The following is a 22537-nucleotide window of genomic DNA, read 5'->3' on the forward strand; positions in this document are numbered from 1 at the left end:
GGAAGCAAAAGTTAGAACTGGACATGGAACAACAGACTGGTTCCAAATAGGAAAAGGAGTACATCAAGGCTGTATATTGTCACCCTGCTTATTTAACTTATATGCAGAGTACATCATGAGAAACGCTGGGCTGGAAGAAGCACAAGCTGGAATCAAGATTGCCAGGAGAAATACCAATAACCTCAGATATGCAGATGACATCACCCTTATGGCAGAAAGTGAAGAGGAACTAAAAAGCCTCTTGATGAAAGTGAAAGAGGAGAGTGAAAAAGTTGGCTTAAAGATCAACATTCAGAAAACTAAGATCATGGCATCTGGTCCCATCACTTCATGGCAAATAGATGGGGAAACAGTGTCAGACTTTATTTTTGGGGGCTCCAAAATCACTGCAGATGGTGATTGCAGTCATGAAATTAAAAGACGCTTACTCCTTGGAAGGAAAGTTATGACTACCCTAGATAGCGTATTTAAAAGCAGAGATATTACTTTGCCAACAAAGGTCCATCTAGTCAAGGCTATGTTTTTTCCAGTGGTCATGTATGGATGTAAGAGTTGGACTGTGAAGAAAGCTGAGCACCGAAGAATTCATGCTTTTGAACTGTGGTGTTGGAGAAGATTCTTGAGAGTCCCTTGGACTGCAAGGAGATCCAACCAGTCCATCCTAAAGGAGATCAGTCCTGGGTGTTCATTGGAAGGACTGATGTATCCTGGGATACGTAAGAGGATACATAAGAGATGAAGGACAAAAATCATTCAGTAGGACCTCTGAAGAGAAACAGGAATGACAACTTGCATCATTCAAAGGTTCACTTGCCTGGGCTGGGAGTTCCTTGGGGCAGAGGCAAGGTCTTACTCATCTCTACATGCCCAGGGCCTAGGACAGTGTCTGGCACATGGAAGGGGCTCAGGAGGTATCTGCTAAATGAATGGGTGAATGAATAAATGGATGAATGAATAAATGGATGCATGTGTAGACAGACAGGTGGATGGAGGAATGAGTGAAGGGATGAATAGACAAATAGACCGACGGAATGATGGATAGGCGAATGGACAAACTGATACATGGTCAGAGAGATGCTTGCGCTTCAGAGAGTCACAGAGGTGGTTGGGCATCCCTGGTGGTTTAGACGGTAAAGAATCTGCCTGCAATGCAAGAGACCAAAGTTCAATCCCTGGGTCGGGAAGATCCCCTGGAGAAGGAAACGGCAATCCACTCCAGTATTCTTGCCCAGAGAATTCCATGGACAGAGGAGCCTCTACAGTTCATGGGGTCACATAGAGTCGGACAGGACTGAGTGACTAACACTTTCACAGAGAGATGCATAAGTGGATAGATGGAAAGATGGACATTTTTGGGCTTCTCATCTGAAAGAAGCCCAAGTGGAGGATTCGGTCTCAACAGAACCCATCAAGCAGGCAGCCAAGGCTATGAATCCTATCCTGTTGCTAAGAGAGCTGTTCACAAGGAAAAACGAGTGGCATTAACTGCAAGAAATAATTGCTTCTAATTGGGCTGAATTATTCTGGCCATATAGTAGACATATTTTTATAACTTTATTAATTATTCAATTTGAGGCCTATTACCCAGGCTGCCAGAACGGACTCTCCTTATTAGACGGTGACAGATTCCTCAGCTCTGCCATGGCCTTTGCTGCTGCAGCTCTTTTGGGTGATTGCCACCTGCCTTGGGGCCCCACTGGTGTCTGAGGCCTGGAGGTGGGGGGTCAAGCTGTCCCTGAGAGGTCAGCTGGAAGTCAGAGGTCCTGGGAGCCAGTTAGGCTGTTCTAGATGCTTCTCCTGGCCGCCCCACTGGCCATCACATCTGCCTCCTCTGCTCTGGCCGGGGAGGCAGATGGGTATCAATACATCCAACCTGGCCTCTGTGGGCCAGCCCCTGCTCAGATCCATTCACTAACTCTGAATCAGTCTCCCCTCCCCCAAGCCATCCAATCTGCTTCCCATGCCATGCCTAGATAGCTTGCTTCAGTCACATGAGTCAGGGACACGGGAAGGAGTGTGTGGCCCAGCTGGCTCCACTGGAGGGACTAGCCGGGACTGGAGGGGCAGGTCAGAGCCCCCAGCATGCCCTCTATTCCCTTACCAGCCCTCGAGTCCAGGTTAGTGAGGAGAAGAAAGAGTTTAAAGGTTGCTCCCAGTCCACAATGCAGACTCAGTTGGTGCAAAGGGAGCCAAGCAGCCCGTGGTCCATGGACTCGGGCCCACGCTCCCTGGACGCTGGTGTGAGAGCACCACGCCACCTGGCCCAGCCCCGGGTGTTCCCACTCTCCACACCAGGCACCCTCTGCGTTAGCCACACGGACCTGCTCGCTATTTGGTACCCTTGCTTCTGTGGGTCTGTGCCTGGAATGGCCTCTCTTTCCATACCACACTATCAAAACTTCAAATCTCATCCTTCTTTGAGCCCTGGTTCCACTGCCTTCTTGGCATCTTTCCCACTTTTCAGCCGGTTGTGACCTCACTTCCTTTAATGGACCAGTCTGACTCCTGGCCTCCCACCTCAATCCTTGGACAATGTGGATATGTGAGAAGCTTCGGAAGATCAAGGGACATGGAACTGAATACTCCCGAACATCCATCCCAGAACCCCACAGTCCTCCCTGGTCCAAGTAGCACCACTAGAGTATCATCTGGAAGAATGAAAACATAATAAAAAGGGAGAGCAAATCCACTGGATCCCGACCAGCCCCAGGCTGAGTGTGCACAATGCCTGCAGCATGCAGGCCCTGGGGTCACGGTGACCGGGAAGAGCTGGGCCCAGCCTCGGAAAGGTCTCCGGGCTTGGGGGCCAGAAGGAGTGCAAACACGCAATCAAACAAGTGTCCGGGGCGGCGTGGACCACACTGGTTATGTGCACACCGTCAAGGTCTATGGGGGTCGGGGCCTGAACTGGCTTCGAAGGCAGAAGCGGTGGGTCAGTGGATAAACGGAAGCTAGAAGAGAGGAGGGGGTGGTGGTGGGGGGTCATGGGAAGGAATTAAGGCTGAAAGCCTGGCAGGCATCAGACCCAGAGGGGCCTTGAAGGCCTGAGCAAGGAATTGGGCGCTTCCAGGCAGGCAGAAGGGAGCAGGGAAGTGACTGGAGCCGGGTTTGCATTGTAGCTATCTCCCCACGGGGTTGGAGAGGGAAGGCAGAGGACCCTGGAAAGAAGGGTTAACCAGAGCTGCGAATGTGGTTGCCAGAGACTGACGGCTTGGGTTCGAATCCGGGCTCTACCACTGACTCGCTGTGTGCCCTGGGGCCAGCTACTCAAGCCCTACGAACCTCGGTTTCCTCCGCTGAAAGACAGAAATGGTAACAAACAATAATGAACAGGACAGTATGTTTAGTCTGTGCTGGATAAGAGTTAGGCGAGAATCTAAGTATGCGGCCAGCCCAGACCTCTCTCCCAGTCAGTCTCAAAGGCCACCTTCTCCACAGTTCCGCACACACTCAGGCGCAGCTGGGTGACCTTGCTGTTGCTCGGTCGCTCATTCATGTCCAGCTCTTTGCGACCCCATGAACTGTAGCCCGCCAGGCTCCTCGGTCCATGGGATTTCCCAGGCAAGAATACTGGAGTGGGTTGCCATTTCCTTCTCCAGGGGATCTTCCTGACCCAGGGATCAAACCCCAGTCTTCTGCATTGGCAAGCAGATTCTGTACCTAAGTGACCTTAGAGCATGGCTAAACTTCTCTGGACCTCTGCTTCCTCCATTGCAAAACAGGAGTCATAAGCCCCAGCTCACGGGGCAGGGGGAGATGAAATGAGGTCATCACGTCCACGTCTGGCATGGTGCCAGCTGCACAGTAGGTCTGGGCCTGAACGCAAAGTCCTCGGGGGCGGGGGCAGGTCTCAGAGTGGGAGCTGCATCAGCCAGCCTCTGACTCCAGAGGGAACGCACTCCTCTCTTCCTGTCAGGCTTCCAGGCCAGTCCTCTGGGCTGGTGGGTGCGGGTGGGAGCAGTTTGTGTTTCCCTTCCCCCAGGAACTGTGTTTCCCATGGAGACCCAGCCCCCGCACCCACCCTGGAAGTACAGGCCATGTGTGTGTGTGTGTGTACGTATGTAGGGGGGCACACAGCATCCTCTCCAGGCCTGAGCTGTGTTCTGGAGGGGCGGCGTCACTGCCTGCCAGTCCCAATCAACGATGCCAGCTTGGCTGTTGTCCCTCTGTTCTGCTTTTGTCACATCTGAGACGGGTTTTCCCACCCTCCTTCCTCTCCTAGTCCTTGAGACTCACTGCATGTCATTTATTTATTTCGTTCTCAGGGAGCCAGATGGCCAGAGCTGGGGTGGGCAGAGCGTACCTCCCCCCCACCCCCGGCTGTGACAGCCCCTTGAACAGGCAGCTCACACACAGACCCTGGGCCACCCAGTTTCCGGCTCCTTCAGGGACAAAGCCTGACGTTCCGTATAGGCCATGTGTGCCGAGGCTTTGCTGACCCCTGACCCTGCTCAGAGGGCACTGACGGGTCCTGTCACATCCCCTGGTCTGAGAGTCAGAGGGAGAAGGACCGAAGCCCTGAGATGCCACCTTCTCCCAGCGAGCAGGAGGAGCAGTGGTCCCACGCCCCCTTCTGCCCCATGACTTGCCTCCCTTGGACCCAGGAAGGCGGCTCTCTCAGCAGGTCTTCCCTCCTTTCCTTGTGGGCATTGTCACAAGAGGACAACCCGGTCCAAGGGTGGAAGGAGGGTGGGAGGACCAGCTGTCCTCAGTCCTGTGGTGGAGGATCTCCACAGGCTGCCCCCCGCCCAGCCTCCTCACCCCCACACTTGTCTGGACCCCCACAAGAGCAGAGCACCCCCAGCATCTGCTCCCCATCATATCCCATTCTTCCTGGCAGGCACCTTTGGAAGAAACGAGCTCTGGAGAGGAGGAAACCATTCTCTTCACCGGCTTCCAGAGCATAGCCATGGCCAGGGTGTCTCAAAAAGAGGGAGGCAGGGGGAGGGGGAGGTGACATTCGAGGACAGAGAGATCGAGAGGCCAGCACATCTGTCTTCTTGCTGCCCTTCCTCTGCAGCCTACAGCACTCCCAGGACTCGGGATGGGGCTGGGTTGATCTCTCTTAAATTTATTTACTTATCTATCTGCACTGGGTCTTAGCTGAGGTACACAGGGTGCTTAGTTGAGCCATGCGAACTCATTATTGCAACTTGTGGGATCCAGTTTCCTGACCAGGAATCGAATCCAGGCCCCCTGTAGTGGGATCTCCGAGTCTTAGCCACTGAACTGCCAGGGAAGTCCCTCTTAATCCTGCTCAAGTATCTTTCAGCCTCTATCACAGATGCCTCACAATTGAGTTGGCATGCACTTTTCTCACCTACCCACCCCCAGCGCCCACCCCCAGTGGCCTGGGGAAAGTGAACAGACCCAGCATGAACGCTCACCAGCTGTGGGGACTTGGGGTATCATTTAGCCTCTCTGTGCCTCAGTTTCTTCCTTCAAAATGGGACGCGGCACACACCTGATTCCTTCCTTCCTCCCAATGATGCTTTCCTGAACCATTCATTGCCCCCATCTCCCATGGAGGCCAGAACCTTCTCTCTCCCGACTCTTCCTCCTCCCTCCTCTCCGTACCGGTGGGTCCGGCTTCTGTTCACAGTTCCTGGAGGATGCGGGCCATGCCCTCCTGATTCCTAATACCCGCCTCCAGCCCCAGCCCCCGGCGGTGTGGGCCTCTGAGTAGCACTCAATACACGCGCGTTAAGTGGAACTCAAGGGACAGACAGCACAGAGCCGGCGGAGCACTAGCCTGGCCGCTGAATACCTTTTTGTGTAAAATTAGAATTCGGTGGTGAAGAGCAGCCCCGCTCGCGCACAGACCTTGAAAAGGCATCTGCTGCCACGTCCGCAGCTCCCCTCTGTCCCCTTCACGGCGACTGCGTCCCAGCGTGCGCCGACCCAGGGCCCACCGGCCCGGGGAGGCCCCCGGGCGCACCAGATGCCAGCAGAAGGCGGCCCAGGCGGTTTTGCCAGGGGCCGCGGGATGGGCAGAGCAGCACGCGGGAACAGCGAGTGTAATTGCTTTTTTGGTGATTCATCTGAAGTTGCTTTAACCTTGACAGCCGGCTTCGTGTCGGGAGAAAAACACTGAGTGAGCGGCAGCCTCCGGGTTGGCAGGACGCCCCTCTGCACCCCTCCCAGACGAGGCAGCCAAGGCTCCCCAGGTGCCCCCACCTGGGGGAGGCAAGGGTATGAGTCACTGTCCTCATTCAGGGCTGCCCACCACCCCCACCCTCAGTCCTTTCCAGGTCCTGGAATCCCAGGAGGGCTATGCATGGAGGAGAGGGGTGTTGGGAAGAGCAGACAACTTCCAGAGGTCAGCAGCTGGAAGGGCATGAGGGCCCTTGATTAGGCGAGATGATGCTGGATTTTCACTTTCCAGAAGCATGGCATCCTGGGATTTTTAGACCTGAAATATCCATGCTAACCTTCCCATTTTATAGATGGGAAAACAGGCTCAGACTAATCACTGCTCAGGTAACTAATGTGCCATTACATGGTGAAAATTTTAACTCTATAGCTTCAAGCATATACGCTAAGGTGCTTTAGTTGTGTCCGACTCTTTGCAACCCTATGGACTATAGCCCGCCAGGCTCCTCTGTCCATAGGATTCTCCAGGCAAGGATACTGGAGTAGGTTGCCATGCCCTCCTCCCGGGGATCTTCCTGACCCAGGGATCAAACCCGAGTTTCTTATGTCTCCTGCATTGGCAGGTGGGTTCTCTATCACTAGCACTACCAAAGTCACTCCAACAAATGATGCTGGGAAAACTTGATATCCACATGCAGGAAAACTGAAGTTGGACTACTACTTTAAGCAAAAATTAACTCAAAATGGATCAAAGACCTACTTGCATGAGCTAAAACTATTATAAGACTTTTAGACAAAAACATAGGAGGAAAGCTTCATGACACTGGATTTGGCAATAATTTCTTGGATATGACATTAAAAGTACTGGCAACAAAAAAGATAAATTGGACTTCATCAAAATAATAAAGTTTTGTGCATCAAAGGGCACAACAGAGTAAAAAGGCAAGCCATGTTATGGGAGAAAATATTTTAAAATCACATATAATGTATTAACATCCAGGATACATAAAGAACATCTACAATTTAGTACCAACAAGACAACCTAGTTGGAAAAAAATGAACATTTCTCCAAAGAAGATACACAAATGGGCACTAAAATATATGAAAGGAGACTCAACATCACTAATGATTAAGGAAAAGCAAACCAAAACCACAACGAGATATTACTTTACACCCATTAGGATGACAATTATATTGGGTTGGCTAAAAAGTTCATTTGGGTTTTTCCGTAAGATGCTGTATAAAAACCTACGTGAACTCTCTGGCCAAACCAATGAAAAATAAAAATAGAAACTAACAAATATTGACAAGGCTATATAGAAATTAGAAGCTTGTACTTGGCTGATGGGAATGTAAAATGGTATAGACCCTGTGGAAAATAGTATGGTGATTCCTCAAAAAATTAAACATAGAATTACTACATGCTCTGGCAAACCACTTCTGGCTACCTATGCAAAAGGAATGAAAGCAGGAACTGTGCAGAGATATTTGTACATCCATAGCGGCATGGTTCACAATAGTCAAAAGGTACAAGCAACTCAAGTGTCCACTGATGGGTGAAGGGGTAAACAAAAGATAGTATATATGTACAATGGAATATTATCCAGCCTTAAAAGCAAGGAAGTTCTAATGCATGTCACAGTATGGATGAAACTTCTAGACATTATGTGAAGTGAAATAAGCCAGTCACAAAAGGACAGATGTTCTATAACCCTTCTTATACGTGGTACCTAGAGTCATGAAATTTTGAGAGAAAATAGAATGGTGGTTGATTGTAGCTGGAGGGTGTGGGCAATGGGAAGGTAGTGTTTAACGGATAGAGATTTTCAGTTGGGGAAGATGAAAAAGCACGGGAGATGGATGATAACGATGGTTGCACAGTGACGTGAATGTCCTTAATGCTACAGAACTGCACACTTTATTTTTATTTTTTCATTTATTTTTATTAGTTGGAGGCTAATTACTTTACAATATTGTAGTGGTTTTTGCCATACATTGACATGAATCAGCCATGGATTTACATGTGTTCCCCGTCCCGATCCCCCCTCCCCCCTCCCTCCCCATCCCATCCCTCTGGGTCTTCCCAGTGCACCAGCCCTGAGCACTTGTCTCATGCATCCAACCTGGGCTGGTGATCTGTTTCACCCTTGATAGTATACTTGTTTCAATGCTATTCTCTCAGAACATCCCACCCTCGCCTTCTCCCACAGACTCCAAAAGTCTGTTCTGTACATCTGAGAACTGCACACTTTAAAATGGTTAAAATGGTAGGCTTTATGTTACGTATATTTTCATACACACAAATCCCTAGCACACAGATATCGTGGTTTGTAAAGGACTGACCCAGAGAGTCCCTGGCTAGTTGAGGAGTATGAGTGTACTTCTGAGCTGGTAAACGTTATATTTTCATCTGCAAGGATAGTTGAAAGCCAAGTCAGCCAGGGGTCCCCCACGCCATTCAAGATAAGAACACATTTGACTTGGCAGAAGCTGCTCTTGGTAGTGGCCCAGTTTGGTTCCCGCTGCCTTCATTACTCAGGCCAGCTCTGCAGTTCTGTCTCATGCTGAGAATCAGGCCTGGAGGCTGGGCGGGGTGGGGGGAATCAGTTTCCAGAAATAGTGAGAGACTGTGCCATGAGTCTTTACTCCCCTGCACTCCATGCACATGGATAAAACCAGTTCAGTAGAATCTAAAAATATGGGAGACTATGGAGAAAGTAGGGGCGGGTGGGACTTCTCTCCATGTCTACCCCCACCATCCTCCCTTCTGGGGTGGCCTGAAACCAAAACCAAAATGCCACTCTATAACCCAGAATCCAAACTGCAAAGCACCTTGGGAAGGGAGTCAGAGAAGCAGGACCCAAGAAATACAATAATTAAATAATACAATGAAGGCTGAAATTTCCAAGTTGATTCTTGGGTATCATTTATAAAAGTTAACAGGGCATATTTAATTTAGGAATTGGCTCACGTCCTTCTCCTTACAGCTGAAACCTCATAAATGAAATATACTGGACCACTGCCCAGTGCGGAAATAAAAGTTATGAATAATGTTTCTATCTCAATCATTGTCAGTGCTTTAATATTCCTAATTACTTTAAAAACCTAGATATTCAATATGGCAAAACTTTTTTTCTTTTTATCTCCACTTGTGAGATTAGTGCAATTTAATAAGAGTCACTCTGTCGTCTTTATTCAGTGTAAACTGACATTTCATCCTTTTACTCTTCATTATTATATAGGATGGAAGTTTATGACCAAGCATACAGCCACTCCATTTGCCCATATTGGTTCATCTAACATCTTGGAATTATCCATGATAGCTGACGTGTCTACCTACCAGAAAAATCAGCATCACCTTATTTCCTTTATGGAGCAGAAAGAAATTCATCCAGGCCTTCAAGAAATTAGGCTATGGGGTTATAAGTCTGTTAAAGAAAGAAAAGTCCCCCCTCCCCATCCTACTACTGGATTTGTCTCTTTCATGTCTATCAGTCATAAATCCCTTGGCAACCACAGAGGGCAGGGGCAGGCAGATGATGGATCTTTATAATCCTCCCTGCCACTTCCAGGAACTTATCCTAAAAAGAAATTGGAACACGTGGGCAAAGATACATGTGCAGGAAGAATCCTTGCTGCATTTTTACACAGGACCACAGCCCCTTATCCATAGGTCCACAACCCCCAAATCTCTAAAGAATCCAAAGGAATTTTTTTTTTAATTTCCAAAATTCATTTAGAGGCAAAATCTTTGTGGAAGCCATTTGTGGTTATACATCATCTATATGTCATTAGAAGTCATCGGTCATACGTCACTTCAGAAATATTACTATGTTTCATCCCAAGGTGTTGCCCAAACTCCACTGGAGGCATATGTCATATATGATCTAGTCACCATAAACTTTTCTGAACTCTGAAAAAATCTAAAATTTGAAAGCAACAGGGAACAAAGATCTTGGATAAAAGAAGATGAGCCTAACATACTGAAAAATCAGAAACAGCCTAAATGTCCATCACCAAGAGACTGGTTACTTTTAGCAATCCATAGAATGAAATTCTATAAAGCCATTAAAAATTTTTAAGGGCGATTCATGTTTATTGATAAGGAAATGAGTATATAAGTTGAATTTAAAAAGCAAGGTACAGAATAGCACATTTGATCTAATAAAAGTGTGTCCTCATCTAGCTTTAAGAGCAAATATGCAGACAAGGAACAGGGAAGGCAACCACTCAAAGGCCAGAAGTGGTTATCACTGGGTGTATGGGTTTAACTTTTTGTCTACACTCTCAGTGCCATTTGAATTTCCTTTTAAACATGAACAGGTACCAGGTAGTGCTAGGGGTAAAGAACCCACCTGCCAATGCAAAGACATAAGAGATGTAGGTTTGATCCCTAGGTTGGGAAGATCCTCTGGAGGAGGGTATCGCAACCCATTCCAGTATTCTTGCCTGGAGAACCCCATAGGTAGAGGAGCCTAGGGGCTACAGTCCATAGGGTTGCAAAGAGCTGGACACAACTGAAGTGAACTCAGCACACAGTATGCAGATATGTTTTTAGAATCAGAAAAAAACACCAACAAGAATGATGCCTTTGACTAAATAAAAAATGCAAGCTTCCCTGCAAGTATGTCACATGTATAGACAGGCAAATGAGATACTCCATTCAGAAATCTCCAGATATACATACTGCACTGATGGAGACAGCCATCCCCATTGACATGGGCCCATGAAGTCCCCAAGGCCCCCCAGAGCACACACAGGCAGACAGGTGTCCAAAGGCACAGTGCCGAAGAGGGTCAGATTGCTTGGAGTAAACAAATTCACAATCTGTGTCCCACGGCTGATTCATCTACTTCCACAGCAATATCTCAGGGCTACATCTTTCAAGCAGGTCCTTCCTTCCCCTGTGAGCAACTAGGTTTTCTCATCAAAGATCTGTTTCAACCTCAGGCTGTATTAACAGAGTCTGAGCATCCAGAAGGAAGGAGAGCATAATAATTACACATCCAGGCTTAGGTTTTTCCTTGATCAGTAGTCTTAGTTTCATCATTTACTAGTTGTGTGTTCTTTGAAAGTTCTTTAACCTGTGTTTCAACTTTCTCATCTGTAAAACAGGGCTAATAATAATTTTCATATCATAGGGTTGATGCAAAGAGTAAATGAGAAGATGAATAAAGTACCTAGTGCATAGTAAGATTCAATAAAGGGTACCTGTATCTATTATTATTTTTCCATATGAGTGTGCATCTGTGGTCAGATCTAGGAACAACAGTCAAGAGGAATAAAGGTCACAGCCAATGAATAAAGGCCACAGCCAATGGAAAGAAACTAGACAGAGAAGGAAGTTTAGACAATGTCATATAAGAAACAAAGAAGCTTTGAAAATAAAAACTGGGGTGAAGGAGGTGATCACTGTCTTCTAATACCTGAAGGGCTGACCTGTGGAAGGAGACTCTGATATCATCCGTGTGGTTTCAATGACTACTATCAATTGCTCTAAGATGACTACCTGCCCACACACAGTTTGCTGTCCACTGAGCTCCTTGGGAGAAAGTACAGATAGGGTAAGGATGGTCATGGAGACCCAACACCCAGCCCTGGCCTTTATCATGGGTGAGAACCAACTCGTAGAAGCTAGAGACAGATTTCAACTTAATAGAGGGAAAACTTTTCAATAGTCAGAATGTGCTTCTATAGGAAGCAGTGAGCTCCTTGTTAATAGAGGGATTCAAGCAGTGGTTGGAAATCTCTTGGCAGGGCATCTAAACAGTCAGTGCTCTGAATGATTTTGAGAATGGGAATCTATGAATTCCCTTCATTCAATGCTCCCATCTCTCAAAAGAGGGTTGGAATTCATCTTTTAAGACTTTCTGGGAGTTTAGGAGTACATGTCTTGAGCAGATGCAAAGGTGGTGGCTCTTGAACCCACGAGGGTGGATTTACTGAGGAAACAGGTTGCGAATTGCTCAGCACCAAGTCTGATGACTGAATTGGGAGTGGCAATTGGGCAGCTTGGTTTCATACTGTAAAGTAACAGGGCTACATGCTTGGGAAACACACTCCAGGCACAAGATTTACTCTAAACTGCCTAGTCCCATTGATCAAAGGCAGTTGCCCTTCCATTTCTTTCACTGGACTGGAAGGAAACCCTAAGTGACAGACTCTGTCTGAAAAAACCCTCCAGGTCCCACAGCCACCACAGTCCAGAAACAGTGAGCGTCAAACACACTCATGCTGGATGGCGATTTGTATGCACTCAGGACCCAGAGACTCACGCTGTATTTCAACCTCCAGCCCCTGACATTATAATTTGGCAACAGCGAGCAAACCTGTCCCAGAAGGGTTAACCGAATCTGAGTTAGATAGTTCCTCATCAAAGATTCATTGTAGGCGAAGTTACACAAAGCAGAACAAAGATGAGAGGGGAAAGCTCTCAAACATTTCAGCCCACATGTTTCTGGTGCTCACAGAAAGACTGCTTGAACACGTTTCTTTATCTTATGTGTCCCCCACATGTACTTTTCATTGCCTGCAGGGGTCCCTGCCATGTTCCTCAGCACAACTTACCTCAAAGCAGGGAAATGGGTGGAAGGAAGGAGATACTACAGTCAATGGAGGGCCCAACACATTAGAGACAGTCTCTGGAGCACCCCAAACTGACCCTGGGCTCCCCAAGCCTAGAGAACCACCCAAACAAAAGCCCAAACAAAACCACATCCAATAGTCTGCTTTGCCTGGTAAGTTCCCATAGACTGGACAGACAGGGAGACTCCAGTCAAGGCCTTTGGAAAAAAGGACCATAACAAGACATCACCCCAGCGGAGAGGGGAAAACAGCAAGGACACCATATTGGGCCAAAGTGGACCCAACATTCCTTCTTCAAGTTGTCACGACCATTGCAGAACAGGGATGTGGCTCCGCAAGACGGGTCACTGATAGGGGTTAGACCCCTCCTGGATCAGCTTGGCTATGTTACCTACTCAAGTCACACACAGAAAGACACCCTATCCCAGCTCAAAGCGGGAAGGAAACTGGGCTTCAACACTAGTCAAGGACTCTGTGGAATCAAGTAAGACCATGACATGAGCCAACCACTGATCCCAAACAGTGCCACTGGAAAGACGGCTATCTGTGAGGACGTAGGGGAAATGAGCCAAAGGGGAAGCATTCGCCTTCAGCTGGACTCTGGGCAGAGAAGTCCCTGCGCACCCGGCCGCCAGTCCCAGAGTAGAGATGTGCCTCTGCTGCTGTGGGTCACCCGGCCAGTCCAAGAGCATCCGCCGCACTCGTGCCCACTAGAGAGCCTCCCTAGGGAGCATGAACAGGCTGCCCAGAGAGATGTAAGAACACAGTAACCGCCCCCTACAAGCATGCCATTCTTCTACATTTGGGGAACACAGAGGCATCCCAGGGCCCACCAATCCCATAAATCAGTCCCTGGAGTCGCTGTGAGCACCCACTGAGCCTTTGGATCAGCCACGTTGAGGACCAAACCTTGACTACTGTGACCTCCTGGGTCAACACCCATGGGTGTCATCTCAATTTCACTAAAGCCTCAAAAACCTTACTCAGAAATGTTTCATCCATCAAAAGTCAGAGTCGCTGTGAGCACCCACTGAGCCTTTGGATCAGCCAAAGATGATCCATAGATGACTGCCCAGTTCCCCATACACACAACATGCAATGCCCCTCCAGACCTCCACCAGCCATGACCCCCAGACCCCTAGAGCCCTCCACCCCAAGTACCATCATGTAGGTATGCTTCCTTCCCAATGCCCACATTTGCCTAGGCACCCCAAGCCCAGAACTAAGAATTCAGCATCCAACCACGGCACAGCCCCTCCCCAGCCAGAGTTGTGGCCCCGCCCAAACCCCAAAGACCCCAGACTCACCGCTGGAGCAGTCAGGCCCTCCCCAGCCGGGCTCACAGTGGCAGGTGTCCGGGGAAACGCAGCGGCCATGCACACACTCCTCTGTACATAAGGCTGTAGGAGGTCAGAAGAGAGGGAGGAAGAACAGGAACAGTGTGAAAACCAACCATCTGGTCAAGGAGCACAATCCACTTTGTAAAGATGCCCTGGGGCCCACGGATGCTCAGAACGCATCACTGGCTTCAGGGAAAAGCTAGCTACTCCTGACCCGAGTTATTTAATTAACTCTGAAAAGGATTCAACAGGGTGTGCTTCATCTCAGCCTTGTTCACTAAAATGAAACCCAAGCCTGAGAAATGGCAGCTTGGTGACTTTTCAAGAGTTATTTCCTGCAAAAAAAGGAAACACTCATTTTTGGCTATCAAACTAGAAGATGTCTTTAAAAAAACAAACAAACAGCTGATGGGGATGGCAAAAGTACAGGAATCTGGACAGTTGATGCACACGGGCTCTGATCTCATAGAATATACATTTGAATAAAGAAAGACAGACGAGTTTTAAAAAAGAGTATTTCCTCCAAGGTTTAACACTAGGAGACCCTCCACAAAGCCCAATCCCTACATCCCCACCCCTGTTCTATTTCCCCATCAGCTCAGAAAATGACCCATCTTTTGGTTTCCCCAATCTCTTTCTGCAAAGGCCCCCATATTTATCAGGTTGCCTGAAAAGAATCTGTTCCCCTCCCGTTTTCCCCACCTTTCTGCCCTCTTCCCCAAATGGCCCTATTTTGGGGCTCTCAAATGTCAGCAAATCTGCAAAGTACACAAATGCTGAGGAAAAAGCAACAGCTAATTATAAGAAAATAATTAAGAGAGACAGCCACGATGATGATAATTGTAATTAGAAAGTGCCTGGCAATTTCTTATCACGCAGTCAAATGCTACAGCCTCCTGAGTTGGGAAGCAATAGCAGAATAGTTTCCATCAACCACCCCAGTGCTGAGAAGGCGTATTGGCAGCAGTTTGGGGAAGGGAGATTATTTCTCTCTCCCTTTGACATCCACATTTTCTCAAGGTCATCCATTGCTCCTGAGAGATCTGCCCCGCCATCTAACCCATCAGCGAGGGATTACAGAAACCTCCTTGGCCACCCCACCCCAATTTTGTAAGCCTGGGAAATCAGCGGCTACCATCAACACTGTCAGTTTTTCAGAAAGGATCTAGATGAAGCTTTTTTACTGACAAGCGACTAGACACCTTCTGTCTGCTTGGAACTGGCCTGGGCCGGGGAAGCAGGTGGCCCCCAATGGTGAGCTTAGAGCAGCTGCCACTGACTTCCAAACACCCACCCTGCTTCCACGTTCACTGCTTGGCTGAATGCTCAGCGAGAGGGTGCTGTCAGGTTAGACAACAAAGTTCATTTTATGGTGGGTGTGGGGTCCTGTGCATGTGTGCGTGCTCAGTCATGTCTGACTCTGTGACCCCATGGACTGCAGCCCGCCAGGCTCCTCTGTCCATGGGGATTCTCCAGGCAAGAATACTGGAGTGGGTTGCCATGCCCTCCCTCCAGGGGATCTTCCTGACCCAGGGATCAAACCCACATCTGCGCCTGATGCATTGACAGCGGATTCTTTACCTACTAGGCCACCGGGGAAGCCTATGGGGTCCTCTGGCCCCTCCCGAATACAAACCTTGGTTCTGAAGCTGTTGCCTTAGCTTTACCTAGGCCTCCTGGCAAGGCAGGCCCCAAAGAACCATTTCAGATGCCCCACTGGTTCGTAGTTTGCTGACAGCCTGGGATGTGGTGTGTCTGGGGGGAGCCCTGGCCCTTGAGTCCTTCTCGTTGGGTACAGATGGCTTTCAGGCAGAGTTCTGGTTGTGCTCAAGACTTCAAGAGCCCCTCACTTCATGGCTCCTGGGCAGCGGCTGGGACCTACTAGCTAACCCACTTCTTAGCTGAACCCTGACCCCAGTGACCAATTCCACTTACAGCCACAGTGAGCTGCTCACTCAGTAGCTAACAAGACCCCAGTCAGTCATCCCTGCTGCCTGGCTTCCCCCGCTCCCACCACACTTTCTAAACAAGCTCAGACGGGTCAATATCCCCAGAGTACACCAGACATGAGGCATCCGTCCCTGGCTCCCCATCCCAGCCCTGTCCTCAGCTGCTCCCTCTTCCCTCCATCCCACCCCCTTAGGCTGAGGCCCCACTTTTTTCCGTTCCTGGGCCCCTCACCTTCCAGCAGACCCTCCCGTCAGCTTGTCAGGTGAGCCCAGATACCTCCAGTCACCTTCTGACTGCAGACAGCAGCGCCTTGATCTCCACGCAGGGGTTCTGCTGCAGACAGCAAGGGCAGGCAGTGGACCGGGGAACTTGTCCCATGTTAGGTCTGAAAGGCACCTCACAGAAAATCCATCCGACTGCTTCATTCTGTCCATGGAGGAACTGAGGCCTGGCTGTCTGGGATCCCATGAACTGTGTGATCTCTAGTCAGGGAGGAAGGAGCTGGAGGAGGCGGCTCCCAGAGACAGAGGCCTCCGAAGGCTGAGGGAGGTGAGAGGCGACCACAATCATGTGGCCTTCCTTCCGCATCCACGCTGGACGTCCTCTCCCTCCCAGAAGTTTAAGCCAGAGAAGCTGTGTCAATAACAGCTCAAGGGAGAAAGGACAGAGACTAGCCAGTGCGCTGCCAACCCTCGCCTCTCTGGCCCTCTGACTCCAGAGACCTAAGCCCTGGCCTTTGTCCTGCATGCTCTCCTACCTGCAAGGGAGGCACCTTTGGGGGCGCTGAGCAAGCTCTTCCTGTGGCCTCTCCCAGGGACCCCTAGGACTGCATGCTGAGCACCTCCCCCAGCTCAGCCCTGGACCCAGCACCCAGCCTCCCTATGACTCTACAGGCAGAGTCCCTGGGCCTGATTCCAGGGATGTGGTTGCCGTCCCCGCAGTCCATCCAGACCTCATTGTCCCCTTCTCCTCCTTATCACCCTGGTATTCTGTCTTGGCTATCTGCTTGTCAAAACCTCATTCATATTTCATTGGAGTTGTTTAGACAGTGTTGTTTGAAGCATGAAATATTGATAGCAAATTTCTGAGGTTCAGATAGCCATATCTGGCAACTGGGCCACTACGTGTCTGTGTATCTGGTGGGGAGGGGACAGGACAGGGGTGCTGCAAGGAGAGTCTCCTGAGGGGGAACAGAAGCAAGACCCATGACGCCGCCTGGAGCAGGGACAGCCAGCTCCCACCCCAGATTCTGCTGGAACCCCAGGTGGGCAGTCCCTCCACATAGGGCCGGGGTTTACACGGCAGCCACCCCAAGCATGTACAGGTCCCCTGAGGTCTCTCTGACCCGAGTCCTTCATGCCAGCCTACCCCCCAGGAGAGGCTAAGCCATGGTCCCGTCACCCCCACCTCCTCCTCCTCAGGCTCCTGTAACTTGAAATGGGTGCATTCTGTCAACCCCCCTTCTCTCTGCCGCACACCCGGGTGCTGTCATGGGCAACCTGAGGCTGGCTGTGCCCAGGGCCCCACGGGGAAATTCGAACCTCTGCCCTCTCAGCTTCCCCCACCCTCACGGCCACCCTGTCGTCCCGCCTCAGTCCTGCCTCTGCCCTCCCAGGTGTTAGAGGTGCATTTGTGAGGAGCGGCATGGCGCAGCGGCTAAGAGCACAGACGGCACCCAGGGAGCCGGGGCGGGACGCGCGGTGCCACTCATCAGCTCTAGACTTCAGGCAGGTTAGCGCCCCATCTGTTCAGTGGGGGAGAGTGACAGGCTGGGCCTCGGGCTCTGTGCAAGGATTCAGTGAGCTGACAAAGTGCCCAGAGCAGACCCTGGGGTCCCCTCAGTGCTGAGTGAGTCCTGTGTTGTTATTAGTAGGGTGTCCTCAGCCCCAAGGCAGGGTCTTGGCCATGCCTGAGCTTCCTTACTCCTCCACCCCCAGGCTGTCTCTCTTGTTCTCATCTTTCACTGAGGTCATAAACACAGGGGGTGAGCTCTAAGGGACATGGGGGCGGAGTACTGGAGGGCAGCCCCATCCCCACTCCCTTGTGGCGAGGCCAGCATGGAAGAGAATGTGACGACCCAGATTTAAGCTCCCTATCTGCTATTTACAGTTACAATTACAGGACAATAAGCAAATAGTTTAACCTTCTGTGCCTCAGTTTCTTCATCTGTAAAATGGGGACAATAATAGTATCTATGTCATGGGCTACTGCAAAGATTTAATGCAGTAATACATAATGAGTGTTTAGACCAGTGCCTGGCCCCCAGTGAGTACCTAATAAACAGGACCTGTTACTACTAATTCTCTCTCTGTTTCTCACACACACACCGTGGGGTCTGGATTCCATGTCTAAGATAGCTGATGGTGCTAACCACTTAGTACCAATTCCTGTGTGCTCCCAGTTTCTGAGCTCCCTCTATGTGCCAGGCTTCCACACATGCTGCCTCAACGTCTATCACAGGCATCCACACAGACCTTGAGAGAGTCACCTCTGTCAGTGCCTGTCTCTCCTTGCAGATCTCCAGCCCCTGGGGGACAGAGGCCGCTTTCAATTGGGCTGTTTAAAGCTCTCGTGATGCCTGGTACACAGTAGGTGCTCAATGATTGTGGGTCCCAAGGAGAGAGCACCAAAGCAGGCATGGAGAGGCATGGTTGTCTTTGGTTTGAGGTCAGTCCCACGGAAGTCGCCACATCTCTAGACCCTGCCTCGGCTCAGGCTACTTCTGGGCCTGTGGGAACAGGGTGCTGGGTGGTCTAAGGGATGGTGTGGGCTGTAGGACAAGCCCAGCTGTAGATGTGAGGAGACCTGGGTTTGTGTCTACCGGCATCCATCTCAGTGATATCAAGCAACTCAGTTTCCTCTCCAGGCCTGTAACTTCCCCTGGAATTCAGATTAGACCAGAGGAGGTCTGAAGTCCCAATCAGCTGAGAGTCACCAGAAGCTGTCATCTGCCCATGTCCTCCAGGAAAGGCCCGGACGACCGCCAGTGCTCTAGTCCCACTCCCTGATCCCCAAGCCCCATCCTCTTCCTGTGGGCTTGCTGTTTGAGTCACTAAGTTTTATCCGACTCTTTAGTGACCTCATGGACTGTAGCCCAGCAGGTTTCTCTGTCCATGGGATTTCCCAGGCAAGAATGCTGGAATGGGTCACCATTTCCTTCTCCAGAGGATCTTCCTGACCCAGGGATCGAACCCGAGTCTCCTGCATCAGCAGGCAGGTTCTTTACCATTGAGCCACCAGGGAAACCTTTCCTACGGTCTGGGATCTCTACTTGCGATCTCACAGGGACCCCTGGTATCTGTCCTCCGTTCCTTTGAAAAAGGCACTGGATGAAGAGCCAGGAGACCCAAGTATCAGTTCAGGCTCCGGCCACTTGACACATGAGCCTGGGCAGGTGGCTTCCCCTTCTCTCGTCTATAAAATAAGAGCATTAAAGCACATCACCCTTAAAGGCTCCTTCTACTGCTGACACTCCCTTGATGCTGTGACATCACCATGTCACAGGAACTGAAAACTTGAAAGGCTTCCTCTCCTCTCCCCAGTCACCTGAGTCAGCAAGGCCAGGCACAGCCTGCATCACTCAGCTCCACCAAGAAGCTCAGAGGGCTACAGCTAGCCAGTCTGCATAGCTATGGAAGGTGAAATATTTTCCCACCAGAACCTCCCTACCCACAAAAGGTTCCTCCTGACTGGCCCTGCCATTTCCCCAATTAGCTTGGGTTGATCTGGTCTCCCCAATAGAGTGTGAGCTCCTTGAGGTTAAATCCAAAGTCATAAACATCCCTGGAACTAACCATGCCTCGCAGTTACTCCATGAGTGGCTGTTGGGTGACCCTGTGCTTTGCAAGGGAACTTGACAAGACTGGGGAGAAGGACCAGGATGCAGAGAGTATGGAACCATGACCTGTGAGGATCATGTGAAGGTTCGGACTTGTTGATGGTGGCCAAGTGTAGCCTGGAGAAGCAAGTAATGAGTGGGAGGCAAGTCGAAGTCAGCTGACAGGCTGTCAAAGAGAAGTGGGAATCACTCGGTCCCAGACAAAATAGGAACTCAGGGGCACGCGTGACAAAGGGGCAGATTTCAGCCAAACTCAAGGCAAGATTTTCTATTACTTGGATGGCCCAGTAGTTCAGAGGCCTCTTTCTATAGGTAGGTAGCAACCCATCCCTGGGAACATTTCAGTAGAGTAGAGAGGACCTACAGAAGCTGGAGGGCAGGGGTCGGATCCTCAGGCCACATGCTGCTGCCGTCTATTTCTATAAGTGATGTTTTGCTGGTGCACAGCTGGGCCCATTTATTGACATATTGTCCAAGGCTGCTTTTGAACTACAAGAACAGAGCTGAGTCTTGTCACAGAGACTGATGGTGAGCAAAGCCTAAACTATTTGCTATCTGATTCCTTAAGAGGGGACAGAACCCTCCTGCTCTAGATTTCCCAGTTTGGTAGGAAATTGGATGTTGGGACTCTTAAGGTCCCTTTCCCCCTTCTATACTTCTATCATTCACTCATTCCCTAGTATGATCAGACAGTAAAACAAAGCCCAGAATGTGCTTAGGAAAACACCCAGTGATGCCAAGTCTCCTTTCTCAAGTGGTCCTCTGGGTCCACCTGAAGTTGCAAGAGGCTGGGAAGCATAACCTTCAGCAGCCACAGAGGCTCACTTGACCCTTTATTTCTGTCCTCTTTTCCTCCTAGAGGGACAAGGAATATGGACAACATAACAACCACTCATGCCGCAGTTGCTTAGGTGGATACTAGTGGCTATGGTAAGTGAAAGAGGCAAAATATAAGTCCTCCTTCTTTGCTGGACACTGACTATCCATTGTTCCATTTCATCCTTCAGGCAGGTATTGGGTTGGCCAAAAAGTTTGTTTGGGACCCAAATGAACCTTTTGGCCAACCCAACAGCTTCCATTATCCCTTCTCAAGCCTTTATAAATAGTTTCATTAAACCCTACTCAGTTAACAAACCATCTGTTTCTCACCAGGAGCTAGCTGATCCAGTTGCCAAGACAAGGTTTAAACTCACATCCATGTGATGCTAAAAGGTCTGCCCTTAACCTCATGCTCCACCACCTGGACCACAGGCTGAGATAAGTTAGTACCTGCGCCAAATCTGTCACCAACTTAGCAAGTCCCCTCCCTCCCTCTGGGTCTCAGTTTCTCATCTATGAAATGAAGGAGCTGAATGACATGATTCAAATGTTCCTTCCAGCTCTGGGAGTCTAGGGTTTGAATTTTTGGCTCATGATTCAAGCCAAGCTTGAGAAGAATCCATTTCACAAATGTAGATGCAAAGCTCGGCATGGGAACAAGTGTGCTGCGAGGTACAGAGGCAAGGCCAGAGCATCAGTCCTGGGCTGGGTTTGTAAAAAGCAGCCAGCATGGGGATCTTGGCATTGAGCCAAAGGATCTAGGTCAGACTTGGGGTCTCCTCTGCAAATGAACCCCTGAGTCAACACTGGCCCTTCCCTGGCCAAGGCTGTCTCTCACTTGTGATGAGCCCTCTGAATCAATCCCCCAATCCTATTAGCATTCCATGCAAGTCCCTGAGGTGTTCATGGTAATATATCTTGCCTTGTGGTTTGCAAAGGGTCTTCTAGTTAATGGAACTATAAAAATTACTTACATGAAAAGGTCAAGATAAGTAAAGAAAACTTCCATGCTCCCTGGCCAGCTAGCCTGATACTCAGCTAGGACAAAAGACAACTTGGGAGCCAAGGAAAGGAGGTGGTAGCCTCCCAGAATTCTATAGCATACGGCTTCCAGAGTTTTCCACTAACCCCGTTTTCCCCAGTGTTTCAAGGCACATTGATCAGCCCTCCATCAGCATCCTTGGCTGGAGCCTCAGATCAGGCTGTTATTTGATTCGGCTTGGAGGTAAAATGACCTACATCCAAACAGGCCTAGGTGCCAGTTCCAAAGCGACATACTTAGCATGCGTGATCCTGCCATGGCCAAGGTCACATAGCGTGTGAGGATGGTGGGGGTGGGGACTTGTGTGTCTGTCAGGGAGTCACCAAAGGAACTTCCAAAACAGTTCATCAGATGTGTATCATTCACTCCTCTTCAGTTACCGGTCTGGCACCCCTTCCATAGCCAGAAAGAACCAAAACAGCTGGTCGACACATCTAGAGTTGGCTTTTAATTGCTGTGGTCACATGTGGCTCCGAGACATGAATACTCAATCTTTTAAAAAAAGAAGTATTTCACCTGCAGGGCTGATAGGATGGAAAGACATGAGGGGCCAAACGCTCTCCTGGTCTGCAGCCTCCAGGCCCTCTTCCTTCCCAATGAGGGGGGGTTGGTCCTAGGGAGGCTCACACCAGACTCTGGGGTGGGTAACCAGGGGCTTGTCACCCCCACTCAACCAGACACCTTGGCCCACAGCCACTCATCTTAATCCAGTGGTGCCCTAGCTGAGTTTCATTCTTTGACATCCAGCATCATCTAAAAGCCCAGTCCCTGCTCTGCCATGTATTAGCTGTGTGTCCTTGAGCCGCTTATCTTGTCCTCAGTTTCCTCATCTATAAAATGGTTGTGAACTTAGAGTTAATTCATGCAAAG

General features: G+C 49.7%; 1 protein-coding gene across 18 annotated transcripts in view; it reads right to left on the minus strand.

The window, feature by feature from the left end:
- MEGF11 (multiple EGF like domains 11) overlaps positions 1–22537 on the minus strand; it is a 382331-nt gene that overhangs the window by 186343 nt on the left and 173451 nt on the right. For all 18 annotated transcript variants that reach the window (XR_006269888.1, XR_006269889.1, XR_006269890.1 and 15 more), the window contains exon 5: positions 13986–14078. Coding sequence is in view for 15 of the 18 variants with exons in the window: in XM_043470851.1 (XP_043326786.1) it covers positions 13986–14078 (93 nt within the window). In the remaining 3 variants the exon portion in view is untranslated. The remainder of the gene's footprint in view (positions 1–13985; positions 14079–22537) is intronic.

The sequence above is a fragment of the Cervus canadensis genome, chromosome 6, assembly GCF_019320065.1.
Source record: "Cervus canadensis isolate Bull #8, Minnesota chromosome 6, ASM1932006v1, whole genome shotgun sequence".
NCBI classification, from domain to species: Eukaryota; Metazoa; Chordata; class Mammalia; order Artiodactyla; family Cervidae; genus Cervus; species Cervus canadensis.